Source organism: Psittacula echo (assembly GCF_963264785.1).
Source record: "Psittacula echo genome assembly, chromosome: 6".
Classification (NCBI taxonomy): domain Eukaryota; kingdom Metazoa; phylum Chordata; class Aves; order Psittaciformes; family Psittacidae; genus Psittacula; species Psittacula echo.
In genome coordinates, this window is record NC_137743.1 from 13,456,200 (window position 1) to 13,474,806 (window position 18,607).

The window sequence follows — 18,607 nt, forward strand, 5'->3', positions numbered from 1 at the left end:
ACATATTAAGGCATTTTGTGATGTTACAGTGCTAAATAAATACACAATATTGAAGAAGAAGTGTCTGCATGGTCTCCATTATTAAGTTACACCAGTGCAAGCTTCCACTGGCATTATAAGAGCAGATTTGGTCCACAGTTTTTAAACCAAAACCATGTTAATTCTACTTTAAATTCCTTTTCCTGAAGGCAATATAGTGATTTCAGAGAGAAAGTTGATTCTGAATTTCTTTTAAAATTGCAGTTTCTCAAACAATCCAGCATAAATACAGTTTAGCAAAACATTGGGAATGGGAATGTGGTGAGATGAGTCCATTCCTAAGCTGTAACTTTGGGAAGGGGTCTGCTGAGTGCAAAGCCCGCTCCGATGAAGTGAGGAACATCAGACCTGTTGCGTGGAAACTTTGGCTCCTTGTCAGTCGAGAATCGTTCCTTTGCCCTGTGAATAGAAACAAAGAAAAGGAAACTACATCTTTCATTCTGCAGCCCTTTGCAAAACAAGGAAATCTGCATCCTCCAAAGTTACTTTCATGCCATCACATATCAAGAGATCATTAAAAAATTGTTGATTAAAGCCTGTTGGGCTAAACTGCCAAGACTAGGTGTCTGTTTGGATCTAATTACAAGCTTACTGATGCTTTTTGGAACTCCTAGAAATTAGAAATAAATGAGCTTTTTTCCTGCTACTTCCCAAAATGGTCAGAGCACCTCATTAGAGCAAGTTTGTATATGAGCTCGGTGACTTCAGATTCCTAATCACCATCCCATTCTAGCAAGTATATGCTTGTTTTCAAACAAACAGTTACATTCATCAAAGGCACAATGGGGAGATACTTTTTCTTTGTTGAATTTTAATGAATAAGTAGTGTTGTCTGTCTTCATATTTTAACAGAGTTCTAGTGATAATTACCCTGCCTGTAACACTGGCAGAAAACTAACAACATGCTGTTGGTGCACTGATAGCCCCACAAATTTTCTCCATCAGAGGATCCAGGGGTGGTTAAATGGCCTTAGGAGGAGGGAACAAGGGTTAGCTGTTTTCACTCTTATGAGACTGGAGATGTAAACACAGAACAACAAATAGGAAGGGCACTAGTTCACATTTACTGTGATATACCTGGAGGTTTCAGAGAAAGGTCTTGAGATATTTAAAATTACCCAAGTGAAGCTTTATGAAGTCCCAGTTTATCTAAACAGCAGACGTCTCAAGGCTTTACAAAGAAGGTTGGTGCCACTACATTTATTTTAGTCTTTGAGACTGAGACATAAGTGTGAGTGCAACCACGCTTTGGCAAAATGTAGCCTTGTCACATCAGTACCCTTTCTCAGTCCCCAGTAAAGGAAAAGAAAACACTTTCTGGAATTAATACTTTTCTCTTTGTCCCTAAATAACTGTGTCAGGAGAGGAGGAAGTTCAGAGAAACACTGTAGGATGACTAGTCATGCTTCCTTTCCCAAATTTTACCCATATGGTGGTGGGAGAATAGGCAAAAGATGGCACAGTTGAACTTAACCATGACAACCATTTATAACCGGTTTTAATTGTATCACTGTGGCACTAATGGATGTGCCAGCTGACAGCTCTAAAATCTAACATGTTATGTTTAGATGGCTCATGCTATCTCACTATTGCGCTTCCAACTTTGGGAAGATAAAATGATCCAGAGTCCATGTCATTCCTTCCCATGGAGACAGCCAACAGATGTGCTCATTTGTATGGAATATTCTACGCAGCTGACTACTGTAATATGTTATGCAAAATTAAAGTGCCAGCAGCCACATGCAAAAGCTCCAAGTTACTACTGACATCCCTCTGTGCAGTTATTTACTTAAACAGGACTGCAGGATCAGATCTCTGGTATAGATTTAAGCTCCATATTTTCTCACCAATCCTTATCAACGTCAAACTGGAACCCTGGTGTTAGAAGTAACTAGGATAAGTAGTGAAGCAGAAAGGGTGCAAGAAGCAGAAGGAGAGAATGGGAAGAGTAAGAGAAAGAAAGCCTAAGGCACCTGGGAAATGCTACATTCAGAATCAGAGCAGAAAAAGAGGATTTCAAATTCACAATCAAAATCTTAAACACTGGATTTTCAGCTTGAACACAAAACAAAGCTAAATTCCTGTTGTCACTCATTATATTCCTTCAGCATCCCATGGAAAGCTGCATTAGGTCAGTATCAAGACTTTAAATCACAAACCAGAACTGTCTTGTGCAAATCAATAAAAGCTGTTGATGATACCTTTGTGTGAGGTTATCTGAGAGCATTAATTCTCTTACATACCAGGGTAGTCAATAATGCTATTAATGCTATTGTCCTGACAGAATCCTCTTTTTATTAGCAAAACCAGCCACATTTATTTCAGACACGATGTTAACATTAGCCAGCATGATAGATATCAAGTCAGTGGGCTTGTGTCAGCTGGGATTTAGAGCAACCTGAGACTGTAGGAATCATATGGCCCTGGACTTTTGGCCAGCATGTACACCCCAAACAGTGCCTGTCCAGCCCAGTCTAAGGCATGTACAATGTAGAATGGAATGGCTGTATGTCAGGGATGAAGCACTCCTTGAGGAAGGATCTGGCTGGACAACAGGCGCTCTGTATTGCAGAAAGCAAAGGCCACGTCATGCACAATTGGCATTTTGGAGAAGGAAGGCTGTACAACAAGGTTGTTTCCTTTGCACTGTTGCTGGGCAACATGAAACGCAGCCAGGAGATTAAAGAATCTGCAGTTACCCAGGACTGATATGCTCAGTTATGCCTTGGGGTGTGCATATCCTTCAAAGCAGGATGTAGTCCAACAGGTTTGACTGGAGAACAACACAGTGAGGGACAGAGGAGAGGAGAGCAAAGCCCAGCACCTGACTATGTCTGGCTGCCACAAAGACAAGAGAAGTGCAAGTCAGGGCAAGTCAGCACAGTGCCGGTAGTTTCTGAGCTTGAGATGGGAACAATGAGGTGTTATCATCCTGTGGAAGCACGACTCACAGAACGTACATTCAAAACGCATATGTCACAAAGACACCATGCTCATCAGACTACAGCCATGCCTGACCACAAGAACGACAAGCTGCACTAATGGCAGATATTTATCCTGAACCTACAAACAGTGTTGATTTCAGCACTGATTGACCTACAACATGAAATTCCACTCACTGTGCATGATTAACAGACCCAAGTTCAGTCACCATCACCTCACACACTATTTTTGTTTTACTTTAAAGCAGTTATGCCCCTAAGAGTTATTGGGACTTTTCAATAGTTATGACAGGAATCAATTCTAGGTACAATGTAACAACACAACATGGGTGAATTTCTTCTCATCTGATGAACAGAAAGAAACATGACGCATGATGCCAGAGTCCAAAATGGAAACATTAAAACTATTGTGAAGAGGATACTTAGCTGCTGGAAATGAAAAATATCAGGCATTATGGTGGCCTCACATATTGATCCTAAAGCTCCAGGAAAGCCATTAGCACTGCACAATTCTTGCTAATTCCAAACATTAAGGTAACATTATGCAATTTTCAGATAGACACACGTCACTGTTTATCTCTGGCAATTTTGCTAATTTAGTCATCAAAATAGTTTGCTGGCTGGAATATGATTAAGGAAAAATAGATACAGGCAGCTTTGAATTATGTTCAGCAACACAGAGAATTGTTGGCTTTTGTGTGTGAGGAAGGGACAGGCTGAGGATGGAAAGGGGTGGAAAGACAAAAAGCATACACAGAAAAACTTGGTAACAGATCGTGTCATGTAAATGCAGAAATCTAATTAAGAAACTCTTTAAAAGTAAAGTTCAATCACTCCATTTTCAGAAGTCACAAACAGCTTTGGTGTCCCAGGTTGGGGATTCGTTATGAGAATAGTCTAATCTCTCAGACTGTATAAATTAGGTCACTTTACTGTACCAGAAATCGGGCAACTAAGATCCTAGTTATTTGCTTTTAATCAAGAGGAGCAGCTAAATGCTCAGTTGTGGACTGAGAGTAGCAGGGAAGTGCCATCAAATTGCTACTGGTTAAGGAGAGACAGCAACTACTTACAGGACAGTTCTTAGGCTCTATTGTTGAAAGGGTAAGATATCTGACAAAGCCAGACTGAGCGTTGCTCACTTTCCTTCATCTGCATGTAGGAAGGGAAAAAAAAGCAGATGGGGAATGCTCTTCCCTGCAACCATCAGCAATTATATCTGCTGCCAGTAGGGAGTGATCATCAATCACAACTACTACATTTTGGAAATAACAACGACATTGTTCTTACACCAGGATTATGTAGCTGCCACTCAAAGAAAGGTTGTCCCCCATATCAGATGCTGGTCCATTATAAATTTCAAAGTGCACTGAGGTCCTCATAATGTTTGGGGATCTCTCCTGATACTTGTAAAGTTGTGGCAGTCAGGTGAAGTCCCTGCTGACTGGCAAAAGGGAAAGATTGCACCCATTTTTAAAAAGGGTAGAAAGGAGGATCCTGGGAAACACCAACCTGTCAGCCTCACCTCTGTGCCTGGGAAGATCTTGGAACAGATCCTTCTAGAAGCTATGCTAAAGTACATGGAGGACAGAGGTGATTCGAGACAGCCAGCATGGCTTCACCAAGGGCAAATCTAGCCTGACCAACCTAGTGGCCTTGTACAATGGAGTGACTACATCAGTGGACAAGAGAAGAACTATGGATGCCATCTATCTGGACTTCTGTAAGGCATTTGACAGGGTCCCCCAGAACATGTTCCCTAAATTGTAGAGAATGGATTTGATGAGTGGACTGTTTGGTGGATGATGAATTGGTTAGATGGTCACATTCAGAGGGTAGTGGTCAATGGCTTAATGTCCAGATGGAGATCAGTGATGAGTGGTGTCCCTCAGGAGTTTGTACTGGGACCCGTTTATTTAATATCTTCATCAATGACATAGTGGGATCAAGTGCATCCTCAGCAAGTCTGCAGACAACACCAAGATGAGTGGCATGGTTGACACACCTGAGGGATGGGATGCCATCCAGAGGGACCTGGACAAGCTCGAGAAGTAAGCCTATGTGAATCTCATGAGGTTGAACAAGGCCAAGTACAAGATTCTGCACATGGGTCAAGGCAACCTCCAGTATCAATAAAGGCTGGAGGATGAAGGGATTGAGAGCAGCCCTGAGGGGAAGCACTTGAGGGTACTGGTGGATGAAAAGCTGGACATGAGCTGGCAATGTATGCTCACAGCCCAGGAAGCCAACCATATCCTGGGCTCCATCAAAATAAGCGTGACCAGCAGGTCTAGGGAAGTGATTCAGCCCCTCTATTCTGCTCTCGTGAAACCCCACCTGGAGTACTGTGTCCAGCTCTGGAGTCCTCAGCACAGGGCAGACATGGACCTGTTGGAGTGGGTCCAGAAAATGGCCACACATAGGATCAGAGGGATGGAACGTCTCTCATATGAAGACAGGCTGAGAGATTTGGGGTTGTTCAGTTTGAAGAAGAGAAGGCTCTGGGGAGATCTTATTGCAGCTTTTCAGTACTTAAAGGGGGCTTATAAGAAGAACATTTTAGCAGAGCCGGTTGCAGTTGGACAAGGGGCAACAGTTTCAAACTAAAAGAGTGTAGGTTTAGAGAAAGTTATAAGAAAGATTTTTTTTACAATGAGGATAGCAAAATACTGGAACAGGTTGCCCAGAGAGGTGGTAGATACCCCATCCCTGGAAACATTCAAGGTCAGGCCAGATGGGGCTCTGAGCAACCTGGTCTAGTTGAAGATATCCTGGCTAACTGTAGGGGAGACTTGGTTAAAGATGACCTTTAAAAGTCCTTCCAACCCAAACTATTCTACAATTCTATGATTCAACATTGAAGACCAGACACTAATCTGTGTCCTCTGGGCACCATTGGTATGAATAATTTAAATGGACTGCAGAACAGGTCAGCAACATCTTTCCTGGATGTTCTTGTCCAGGCCATAGATCATGATAAATCTAGACCAGACTGAAGTAATATGAAGGATAATACTCAGGAAAATTAGGCTAAAATATTATATCACCTCAGTCAAGTCTGGCCATGTTCCAGTCAGAAGGGTAAAGCAGGATCTAAATAAAAATCTAGTTTATGCAAAAGTTGTGTAGACAAAACTGTTATTTTCCCATACTTGGCCTGTTGTTCCTTGTGCTTCTGAGCCAGATATTTCTTTTTCACATTCATAAGCTCGTTGCCAAGTCTTTCAATTTCATGTTTGTATTCCTGGTTCTGTGATTCATACATATTCAATTCTGAGGACAGAACCTAACAAACAAAAGGCAAAAAGCAGGAACAGGAGCTGTTAGTTTCATTTACACGTAAGTTAGTACTTTTACAAGCACTTTTTCCTTTCACATTGGACAATATAAGAAATCACCATTCTCTAGCACATCTCATTTTCTATCATGTTATCTCATTTGATCACCTCTTCTCACCTAAGGATAATTTACAAAATTATGCCTACGCCATTTAACAACAATAAAACATGTAAAACATACTCCAAACATTAGGGGTATGGTATTTATACATACATTAGCTTTTAATGTTCTGGCATAAAAATGTGGGTAAAAACCTCAACTGAAGATCTTAAAAATAAAGCACAGATTTATTTAATAATAATAATAATAATGATAATAATTTGTTTTATCACCAGTATCCACTTTACTATGTGAAGTAATTCAATCCACACAGGCAAAGTAGTGCTAGGTAGTGCAAGTATGAATACAATGCCACTTTCATATGAATCAGTAAACTTTAAAGAAAGTAGGAACATGTATAGCGTGTTTTCATTCTTTAAGAAGGAGAATAGCTTGACCTGGCTCTACAAAACGGTGTGCATGCCAGTACGCTAGAGCATACTGTGCCTGAAATACACAGTAGCAATTGACTGCATTAAAGACAAATAGGAACCGTATGGAAAACTTGAAATCACATTCAGCTTAGCAAAATTTTGGCTTCTATTTTACATTTTGTACATTGTTTTTCTTCTCCGTGGAAAGCTAAGATTTGCATAACAGCCTCTTTGTTTCCTAAAGGCCCATCTGCTCCTGCATTTTTTTCCTCATGGTATGTATAGACGTGATTATGATGCAGTGAACAGGAGATGATGACTTCAACAAAGAGAGGAGCATTAGAAGTAGATGAACTCCTGGGGAGACTGATCTTTCATGCAGGCAGGAACAAGGGAAGATCAGCTTATTCTATCAGAAAATCACTTTTTAATATCATGCTTTCAAAGTTTTCCACAAGATACCTTCAGCAGGAAATCCTCCCTTCTAATGACAAAGGGTTAGGACAGGTTACTCTTGTCATCCATTTAAAAGTTGCAAGCCTAATATGCATATGCATATTGCCAGAGAAATAACAAGAATTAAAGACTGGATTCCAAATATGTTCCCACTAGTTTGTTAAAAGGAAAACAAAATGGCTTTGATTTGCTTATTAAAGATCTTAAAAGTTTAAGAAAAGGGAAGGAGAATAAGCTTAATGGAAAACTGCTAGTGTCCCAGAATGCCCATGCTCAAAAAGCATTTACAGAATTGCGCTGTACACTCAGATTCTAATAGGACTTTTCCTCTATTTTAATGAAACAAACTAGCATAATGTGAGAAAAATTTCCTCTACTGTTATTGGTTTTTCCTTGGGGAGATGCAGCATTAACCTTATTCTCCTGATCTAATATACTAAAGCTTGCACACCGTTCATCAAAAACCTTCCTGAGGCACTGCTCCTCAGGATAAGTGGTGAAGTCATTCTGCACTCTTGGCAGCCCCCCAACCAGAGACAGAGGGCATCTCTTACTTTCAGCTGCTTAGTCTTCTCTTGGATAGTGTGCCTGTAGAGTTGCAACTGTTCTGCGGCTTCAGGCCCAGGCTGCCGAGCTAAGGTGTGCTTCAATTCCACATACAGTTTCTCCTTTTCCTAAGAAAAAGGGAAGAGGGAAAGGTCTTATAAAATTACTATAAAATCAGCACAACCTGTGACGAAACAAACCTCACTGAAAAATGCAACTTAAGAAGACATCTGCAGAAACAAATCTGCGTGTGTGTCAGTCTTTCTCACTAGCCATAAGGTATTTAAAGTTGTTTTGATAGCAGTGGGAGAGCTCATTAAGAGAAACATCCAACTACTTTGAACCACAAATGAAATACTCTCAAACACTGTCATCAGTGAGCACTCTCTGCCACAGAGAATATAAAACAGTCACTGGAGGAGTATCCAGGGATGGAAAATTAATTACAAGTAACTGTGCGCATTGCAATCTCTATTCTTATGAGCCACATTGCCTTACATTAAAGATCATAGCTTCACCAAACAGGATGTAAGCAGGCTATAGAAATGTCAGCGAAAGACTGTACAAAAGAATAACTTCTTCCAAAGGAAATCCTGCAAAGCACATGTACACACACACGCACACACATACACATATATATATAACACCTCTCATTTTAACCGCAGGGGCTCTGGGAAAGGGAAAGAAAGTATAAACAGCAGCAACTATGACTAACACAATTACCACCAAGTAATTTTTCTTTGTCACGTGTCTCCTATTCCTTCACGTTGGAACAGTATACTTGTGGGAATTGCATATAGCCGTGCCTGAACAGAAACCACACCATGCATCCACTTATAGCTCTCTGTACAGCTTCAACTGTGTTTTGAGTATGTACGCGGCTTTGGTCTGAGAAATACAGCTCTGAACAAAATCACCTTCATAGCTTTGCACATTACAAGATTTTCAGTATCTGCCCTGTGAGATTTTTATTATTATTTAACATTATTTAGTAAGATCCTACCCTTGTCTGATATCTGGAGAGCTGAAACTAAAAAAGAGGGTTATTTGACTGGAAGTCAGACTTGCAGACAAACAATTTAACTGAAGCAGACAAAAATGGCAAGTGGGAGGTAGGACAGGTGATTATTTACTTTGGCTCTGACAAAACCCCATTTTGCTGGGTTTTTTATAAGCTCTGTCTATAACTCTTACCACAGAATTCTTTCATGGGGGATGTGGGAAAAGGTGCCACCACGTCACCTAGAACTGCTACATGTGGCCTTGCTCAGTGGTTGAGTCAGGTTTTTCAGAAGTGTCTTGTCACTTTGAAAATGTAAAATTCTAGGGGTCCAGTCTTCAAGACCACAAGAAGCCGAAAAGTTTTAAACCTTAGCATGTTCTGAAAACTATACATTATAATGGTCACAAGCTGGGACCCAAAAATGGAAGCACTTAAATTCATAAATTACTTTTGCAAGCACTGCCCTTAAACTCTGAATTTTACTGAGGAAAAGTTCCTTATAAATGAAGTTACTCACTTCATTTGGAAAAATCAAAACCTCCTGAGACCCGGACTGAGTTTGCATAGTGGTAAAAATTGAGAATTCATTCTCAGTAGAGAGCTGTTACGTCACTACAAGTGGTTTCCACTACCACCTTTTCTTTCTGAGGAAAACAAGATTATACTGCAAGTTAAAAAGAACAGCAAAAGAAAAATAGGCCCTGTCAAAATGTGGCCAGTCAGTATTAACATTCCACCCCTGAATGTATCACAGATTTGTATTTTGGAAGAGTGTAATGGTAATTTGGATAAATATGGAGCAGTTGATGGATTGAAGGTCTTATGTGCAATTGTTTTCCAATTTATTTCTCTCCTAAACCTCTACAAGGGCCAACCAAGCTCTTCAAACATTGTGCAATGGTGTGTATAATGACCTCATTTAGAGACAAAGTGTGCAATTCTATTATAAGGAGAATCTATCTTATTCTCGGACAGCAACAGAGACTCGTTAGCTGTCCGATGTATATTGTCTTCATAATCCAACAGAGGCAGAACCAGCTGTCTTATAATGCATATCCTGTCCTTCCTTGCTGAGCGCTGTCCATCTCTTTTACATCTACTCAATTAATTTGTCACTGGATGAGAAGCACCATATGTCAGCAAAACATTAAAAGAAAAACCTGGCTACTTCTTTCCTCATCAGCAGAAGTTTGCATTCACAGGTTGGCATTTCTATAATTTCTGACATTTTACCCCAGGATGAGAAAAATAATTTTAAAAAATCAACTGATTTCAATTAATTTTAAAACTGCAATGATGAGTGTATCTAAGTCAGTCACAAGGTACATTTGAAACTACTACCAAAAATGCATTGCTTATAGCAGCTACTTTAATCTTTACGCATAAGAAACCAGAAATGCCCGGGGGTTGAAATCAGCACAAATTAATAAAGCAAAATTTCAGCTTCTACCTATATTCAAGAGACAGACAAGCTGTGCAATGTGCATTACACAGGGATACCTTAAAATAGCCGGCTACCAGCATAGAATATGCTGAAAGACCAGTAGGGTTTACTGATTCATGAGTTGTATTCAAAGTATCTTTCAGCTGTAGTGCCTAATACCCCCAGAAGATGGAGCTACTTTTTGGGGGGGATTTTTGGGGAACAAGTAAAATACCTGTACATTCCTTTAAATGTCTGAGAACCTAATGGGGCCAGACAAGAGAAGGCTTTCTAACACTGACAAGAAAATCATAAGTCAGCAGTGATAATCGGCAGTGTAACACTAATTTAAAGAGGGTAAGCTGATCTGTTTGATGCCTATTATAAGTCAGTTAACACTATTTTGTCTAAAGTAGAAGTCAGTAAACTTTTATTTCTGTTGGTGGCTGCACAGATGATGTTGGAGAAAAAGCTACCTGAAATCCTACACCCATTGGGTAGGAATAAGTCAATCCATTACAGCATGTGTAAGATTGATTTCTTTGGCTTGACCCCAACTGCCTTCCCTTACACTCTCCTCCATCCTTGTGCCTGGCTGCAATCACAACAAACATCTTTCCAGAGTTACATGTTCTTGAGATGAATAGAACTTAAAAGTCATATATGTGCTGTGAGGCACTACTCTTCTTGAGGAGGTGAAGGAAGATCCATCAGATCTCTCCATAACTCCATGCTGTTAAGCCTTCATCAGTAAGAGTAATGTACATGTCTTCAGATCAGGTCTAGGCCAGTACCAAAGCTTTTTATGCAATCTGTTCCATTGCAAAATTCCCATGGAATTTAGGAGATGTTTGATTGCAGGACCAAATCCATAATGTCAACCAGCTTCACTGATTTATGACATAAAAACTAAGACAAGCCAATGGTAGAGAGATGAGAGCACATTCATCTTTTGTATGCAGGGCACACTGGGAGACTCAGATTGAGGGTTACAGTCAAATTTCAGGCATACCAAAGAGAATTTCAGCACCTCTGTGAATACCTGCTGCAAAAATTGTGTAAACAAAACTCCACATTATTTTTAGAACAGCCCTTCTTGCCTTAGATTTGTTTTCCAAGGGAGCTCCAAGGAGCCCACACACCTGCCTTTAGGCCTGGCCATGACAATAACTCTCTGCATCCCTAAGCCTCTCAGCCATTAATTCAGGGGAAGGTAGGGGTGAGTGCTGCTTTCCCCTAAACGTACATAGCTGCTGTCTCAGCCAGAATCTGGAGCTCTCCCAGCCTGCACGCTCTACAGCAAACTGAGAAAAATAATTTTCTTCTGCAGGGGACTGGCTGGTGTTTGGCAAATTTCAATCAATTGTTCATGATTTGGTGGTCTCAAGTTGGCTCAGTCTACGAGAAGATTCACTTTTGCTAGCATAATCCTGCTTCAAAAGAAGCTATTGTTGCCAACCAGAACAGCCTATTTTGCTCAGTTTTGCTGTCAGAGGGACCATCAGCACCATTAGACACATTCCCAAAGTGACACCAAAGCTTTTCACTGCTTTGACAAGGAGTGGGAAGTAGTCACCAACGCTGGGATAGATCAGTGCACCTGGTATTAGCTCTAAAGATGTGACTCCATTTTATGTCATCTTATCCCTCGCCATGACACCAGGGAACTCCTGAAATGACCCATCTTGTTAGTTAGCCCAGGGTATCATGCTGAGCCAGAGACGATGAATGACTGCACGTTTAATGAAGATGTATTCGCACCAGAAATAGGTCACAAAGTCCCAGCTTCCTCATTTTTATCAGCTTGTCTTTCCAAACAGATAATTCAACAAATTTACCTGGCATAGCAGTACATCAGCAGCCTTCTTCACCAAACCCACAAAAATCCTACTGTGCACCAAAAGCTTTCTATTGCACATATTATTAAAAAACACACACACAAAAAAATCCCAAAGCCTCTGATTCAGAGTAAATTTCATTTATGTTAGTGCCTGTCTCCAGCAATTGAGCTAAATTAAAAACCCAACAAGGTAAAGATGTAAAGCAAAAGTGTGCAACGTAGTGTAGGACTGCAAACCCCAGCATATTTAACCTAGCTAAAAATCCTTATTTTAATTAGTAAGGTAGAGAAAGCAATATCATAACCATGTAAGCAGACTACAGTTTCTCCTGGTTTGATGAGGCAAAGTCAGTCAATGTGCCACAGGGGAGTTTCTTGTTTATTGACATTATAACCAAAATGTCACCACTAAGCTGAACTCCAGAGCCATTTTGTTTACGATGCCATGCAGCAGCAGAGCATCCTTAAGGGGTTGTGATCCCTTTTCAGAAGTGTTAAACAGGACACTGAAATATGGCTTAAATACATAAATAGACATACACATCTAGTCATAGTCATTTTACCTGCATAAGCTGCATGTTTATTTGTGTATGTGTATACCTGTTATCCCAGGACATCTATAATTAAAAGTTTTATGAGGAAAAAATTAGCATATGGTAACCTTCATGAATTTTAGAACAATAGAAGACTGTTGCCTTCAGCACTATGAGAAACGTGCAGGATAAACTTTCTCAATAAAGACTTTTCAAAAGCTTCTGCTCTTTCTTGTCTATTCCATATCCATCAGCAAACACCTTTGCAAGCATGCAGGTCCCTAGGACATCTTATATTTCATCATTACCTAGACCCTCCTTTCACTGTCCAATGTGATATTTTTATTGGGGAAATTACTTCAGGTTTGAATCAGAGCACTGAAGACCTTTCACAATGTTTCAACACTAGCACCACATGAGACACTTTGGGTTTTCTTGTTAATATGCTGCTACCAACTTGAAGGAAAGGCTGGGATAATCTCCCCATCTTTGGTGAAATTTGCACCAATGTAGAGGGAGTTAAATTAAACCTGTCTAGCAACATATCCCTCCATTTGATATTAATGCTCCTCAAGAGTAAATCCATTTCCTTTGGCACAGAGCAGACTGCACCAAATTGACTGGCATTTTCAAAACAACTTAATGAGAGAGGAAAAAACACCTTGGAGCATCTTTTAAAGTCTTCACCCTTGACTCTTTTTTGAAACAACAAGAGCTGAATGCTGCATTATTACCATCTTCCAGGAACAACAAAGTACAAACATTTCCAGCTAAAGTGCAATTGTAATTTATTATTATTTTTATTATTATTGCTAGGTATTGTGCAGAGAAACATTTGCGCTTTTTTCTCCAAAGGAAAAACATATAGGTTACATATCCTCCCCTCCTTCAGCTTCTGAACTCTGACACACAAGGATAAAAATCTATCAGAAGAAAAAGGCATGGATGCCTCTTCCTGACATAACAGCTGCAATTCCCTTTTACTACTGATAGCACACGAGTTTATAAAATCATTATCCAGAGTAGCTCATTTAGTCACAGCTTTTATACTTTACATTGCAGAAGATGATCAATTAATTATCCCCTGCTCTTCTATGTGAACAGAAACACACATGCACTTATATACACACAAAAGAGAGCTTTTCCTTGAAGGTGAGAATTACCCTTGACAGGGCATGGATTGATGTAAATATTCCATCTATTTCCACTCTGCCTGCAGCTTGACAGTTGGGCTGAAGAGAGCTCTAAACAAACCTTTGTTTCACATTCTACTAGCAGCTTGTCTTAAAGTGTCCTGGAGGAGATTCAGAGGTTGATACAAATCTTATCAACAAGGAATCTAAATATTCCAAATAAATAAGTCTACAAAGCAAACAGTGGGGAACCTTTTACTGGCTAATAATTACTACATACAGGGTTTCAAGCCAAATGTAGACTATTTGACTTAAAACCTCTGTCTTTTAACATCAGTGTAACAGCATGCATTTTAGCTATTCAATAACCATTTAGATTTTAAAACTATCAGATGAATCAAATGAGAATTATCACGGCTCTGCTATTAGTGATTAGTTGCTCCTGCAGGTGGAGGACTGTTAGGGATTCCCAGCAGACCCAGCTTCTGCTCTTGCTTCTGACTGATCTGACAGGTGACCTCAAAGGGTCAGAGTAACTGCAGAGCTGCTTCTAGAAATACCTATCTTTAAGTTAGGCACCTACATCACTTTAATCACCTGCTTGACTCAGATCTTTAGATTTCCCTGAAAGATGAGAGAACTTAGCTTCAAGTCCTTTCATGTTCTGGAATTGCTACCTCTGAACAGCTGTCTCAAAGTCAAGCCACCACTTAAACCTACAAATATCTTACAAGGCAGTAAAGCCTACATACATCTTTCTGACATGATAGTAGAGTTTGCCTGCATATGCCAAGTACCTCAGGGAAGAAAGAGTGGTCTCCTGTCACATTTTGGAACCTATTAAGAAATAACAGTGTATCTGAGAAACACATATGGCAATTCTGAAATCATGAATGTTTTAACATACGGCTTCATTCAGACTCACTATAATTAGAGCTGACCCTCTGCTATCCTTTGAGGAGCTCTGTTTCAGCTCCCCTTGCCTGTTTCTTAAAATTCAAAGAAACAGAAACAGTACTAAAGGAAGAGGAAAGAGAGTGAATCCTAATGTAAAGACAACAGCTGTGCTGAAGTGTGCCATCCCTTATTTAAGATTACAGCCATATCTACTAAGGCACAGGAAGACTTGAGCTCTGAGCTTAGAGGATGTAGAGCAACTGGTAGAGAGTACCCCAGTGCTTGGCTTCTGTGCACTCGGCAGCTTGTGTCTGGTTGTCTCAGAGTGAAGAATGGAGGAACAAAGTTCTTCCTATGCATGTTTGTGTCCTCATGTGTCCAACTTTAAGCTACCTTGTAAAACACAACAGAAAACAACACAGTGACTCTAACTGCCACCCTCTCACTGCCCTAAAACAGCCTTAACTTGCTGCATCTTTCTGCATGTGTTTTCTCAACAAGGGCATCATTCACACTTTTATAAGAATAAAAATAAATTATCCAAAATAGATAAAATCTAGTCTGTCCCTGTGGAATGTCTTTTTGTTGTTGTTGCTGTTGTTGGGTTTTGTTGTTGAAGTTGCAACTACCATACAAAATAACAATCCATCACTGAAAGAGCTGCTGTAGATTGTCCATATCTTGGTGCTGAGGGAAGAGCAGAGCACCCTTGCCTCAACGGAAGAACGCCTGCCAAAGGGTACACCTGAATAATAAAGATTTGCAGCTGGCTCTGGGCCACACTGTGTAATACAGGCTTGCGAATGTACTGCTACATTGCTGTTGCACTCCTCCAGTATTTTAACTTCTCTAGCAGCTTCTGGATGGCTGACAGTATCAGATTGCTAACAACACTGCAAAGCTTGTGCATTTCAATGAATTCAGTCAGCACAGCGAGTCATTTATTTTCCCTTAACAAGATAACTGGTTGATTAATATACTTTACCCCGGGGTGCACGGCAGATTTATTTCCTTCCCAGATACATGCTGAATACAGGAATGAGGAGTAAACAAGTTTTCTTTCAGTTATTTGTTATTTACTGGAACAGTTCCTGAACTTTTTACTCTAGCTTTATTCTAGCAAATTATCAGTGAGGCTAATGGCAATTTTGACCAAGTAAGAACTTTAGGAATGGGTCATTTTACAAAATATTTTAAGTCTAATGACACAAGGTATCCATGCTCAGGATTTCTTGGCTCAAACCAGATATAATGCATTTGAATAAAATACTTTGGTGATCACTGTTCCTGTTTTTCTGATGCAGATTGCAGATAACCCTGATGTACCCTGAGTACTCACATGGCCGCCTCCTGTCAGTATCTGAATGCAGCTAAATCTTCAATGTACTTATGCTGAAGTACTGCTTCAGTGCTCCTATTCTCATCCTACAAGAGGTCTGGACATGAACAGTCGCTACATAAATTTGCCAAAGTTCACTAAAACTCCTTGAAGGTACACAGAGATGAAACTCACTCTCCCAAGCTCCCAGGACAACGATGCTGAAAAAGCCAACACATCTGCTCCTTGCTTTTCAGAAACACCAGGGCTAGACAACAGCAGCAGGTTAGAAGCATGGAAGAAAAGTCACAACCATAAACCAGAGTACACTTCAAGACAACAATCTTGCATGCTAAAATTCATGAACTAGGAGTTCCTGTACTGCAATGAAGGAAATGACATTCATCAATAAAGGATGGTATTTGTTGTTTTATTGATGTATTCCAGGTTCAAACTCAAGTAAACATATCAATTCTCCTAAAAAACTTGAAAACCAGATTAAACATTCATCTACGTTTGCCACCTACAAACCCTAGGGGATTTTTACTCGACCTGCAACTTCTTCGTCTTTGTAAATGGCATCTGAATATTTCTAACTAAAACACCATTATAGCACCTAATAGCGGTGCAGGACCTACCTCTAAAGTTGTTTTAATTTATTTTCTTCTAATTTCTCAAATAAATTTGCACCTTACTTCTGTCCAGACCCATTTAACATGAGAAATCTGTTTTGTTTCAGGGCAATGTAGTTCCACAGAGATTCAGTGAGATTCAAACTCTTCCACTAAGAATTTTTTTCCCAAAAAACATTTTGTTTGATTGCTAAATAATCTGCTTTGCTTCCCTGCTCCAGTGTCAGAAACACTTCTAATGGAAAATTATTTTCCTACCCTAAGGAGTAGTCAACTGAACCTGATTAAAGTGATCAGTACTTTTCCTATGTGTTCTTTCAGAACCTTGTTTAAACAAACATACCCTACACAAAAAAAAAAAAAAAAAAACCTAAAAAGGCTATTTTCCTGAGAAGACTTTATTCTCTTCCAGTTGAATTGCATCAAATGTGGGAGGAGGGAAAGAATGTAAATGTCAGCGTGTTTTTAAGAGCAGTTTATCATGCTGTAAAACTTCTATAGCATAGAACATCTTCTAATTCTAGATGAACTGAGATTAGAAGGGCTAAAATAAACTAATGCGCCAAGAAGCATATTTATAATATGCAGAAATAGAAATCAACTCCTTTCTGAGGAAAGCTAGGGCAAGAACTGAACATCCCCCAAATCCCCATTGAATTCTTAAGGCGTACATGAAATTTCCAGTTAGATATGTAGACCCTCAATAGACCCTTCGCACAGGTGAATCATATCTTTCCTGTTTATGAGATGTGATTACTTATCGCATCATCACAGGATGGCACTGAGAATTAACACAATGATCCTACAGTTTGCTCAGTGTGAGTGCTTCTAACCTACTCACAGAACCCTACTGGATATGCAATCAGTTTAAAAAGAAATCAATAATTGAATTAATTTAATTAATCAGAAAAATAATATCCATGTCAGAAAAAAATTGCATAGGAAATCATCATGCCAGGCATAAGACCTCTAAATGACACTAATCCTTCAACTTAATACCAACACTAAAATACAAAACATTTCCACCTACAGTCAAAGACCCCAGTCAAAGCTCTAGTTCAGCAATGAACATTTCAAGTACAATAAAAGCAAAATAAAAGGGCAGCACAAAAAGAAAAGAACCTCAAAAAGTACTCCTGAAGGATGAATCAATGCATTAAGTACCTCAATATGTCACTTCATACTACATTGGAGACTCCAAATCAGATTAAAGGCACTAGATTGAAATTAATTTAATGGCACTAACTCAGTAAACTGTTGTGCATCAAAATATTGTGCTGATAATTAGATATATTCTGTTCATCACTAGATAGAACTAGTTACAGCCAGAATTTATGGAAATACATTAGTTTTTCATGTGAAAAAAGAACAGAGAATCTCTTTGGAGTCCAGTTCTAAATCAAGGCAATTCTTACAGCATGCTTTTGGCACACCAGTGCCTAAATCTGCATGGCACAGCGGAAGTAAAATTTTCTTTATGATTCATACGCAGCTGAAAGCCAAAAAGTAAATGCTAGGCCTGAGTCCTTACTGTATTTCTCATTTCTATATTCCAATATAAATTCTTTGAAATTCTGGCCACCAATTTACAAATGGAATCATAAACTCAAAGCCCACACTCCATCAGGTACTGTTTTCTCTTTTCCTCTTCCTTAAGATCTGTAACAACCCTCAGATTTTTATGGGGACAAGAAAGAATTTTTCTGCCTTTTTTTCACCATGTCAGGAGCCATTTGATCAATGTTTAAAAGTTTTGCCAGCTTAGCTTTCTCAGTGGTGCAATTTCTTTGTGCTGACATGGCTATGCCAGCTACTTGATATACAATTAGATGCAATTATACTGGCAAGAAAATATTCTGCCATTCAAGAGCTGGTATAAGCTAAATCAGAAAAATGGCCTTTTTTGTGAGTAGAAATGGTACTTCCAAGCATAGAAAAGGCCTCAGGCTCAATATACTCACCCCTTTAATTGAGGGCTGAGAGAACCACTAGCTTCAGCTGCAAGATAGGGCATTAATCCAGTGCTTCCAGAG

At 39.6% G+C, this 18,607-nt stretch overlaps 1 protein-coding gene across 1 annotated transcript in view; it reads right to left on the bottom strand.

The window, feature by feature from the left end:
* Positions 1–317: 317 nt before the first annotated feature.
* The window catches only part of CFAP58 (cilia and flagella associated protein 58), a gene marked incomplete at both ends in the record, with an annotated part of 62,905 nt that continues 44,615 nt past the window's right edge, over positions 318–18,607 (bottom strand). The window contains 3 exons of the mRNA XM_080621134.1: positions 318–438; positions 6,134–6,267; positions 7,804–7,923. Of these exons, the coding sequence (XP_080477260.1) occupies positions 318–438; positions 6,134–6,267; positions 7,804–7,923 (375 nt within the window). The remainder of the gene's footprint in view (positions 439–6,133; positions 6,268–7,803; positions 7,924–18,607) is intronic.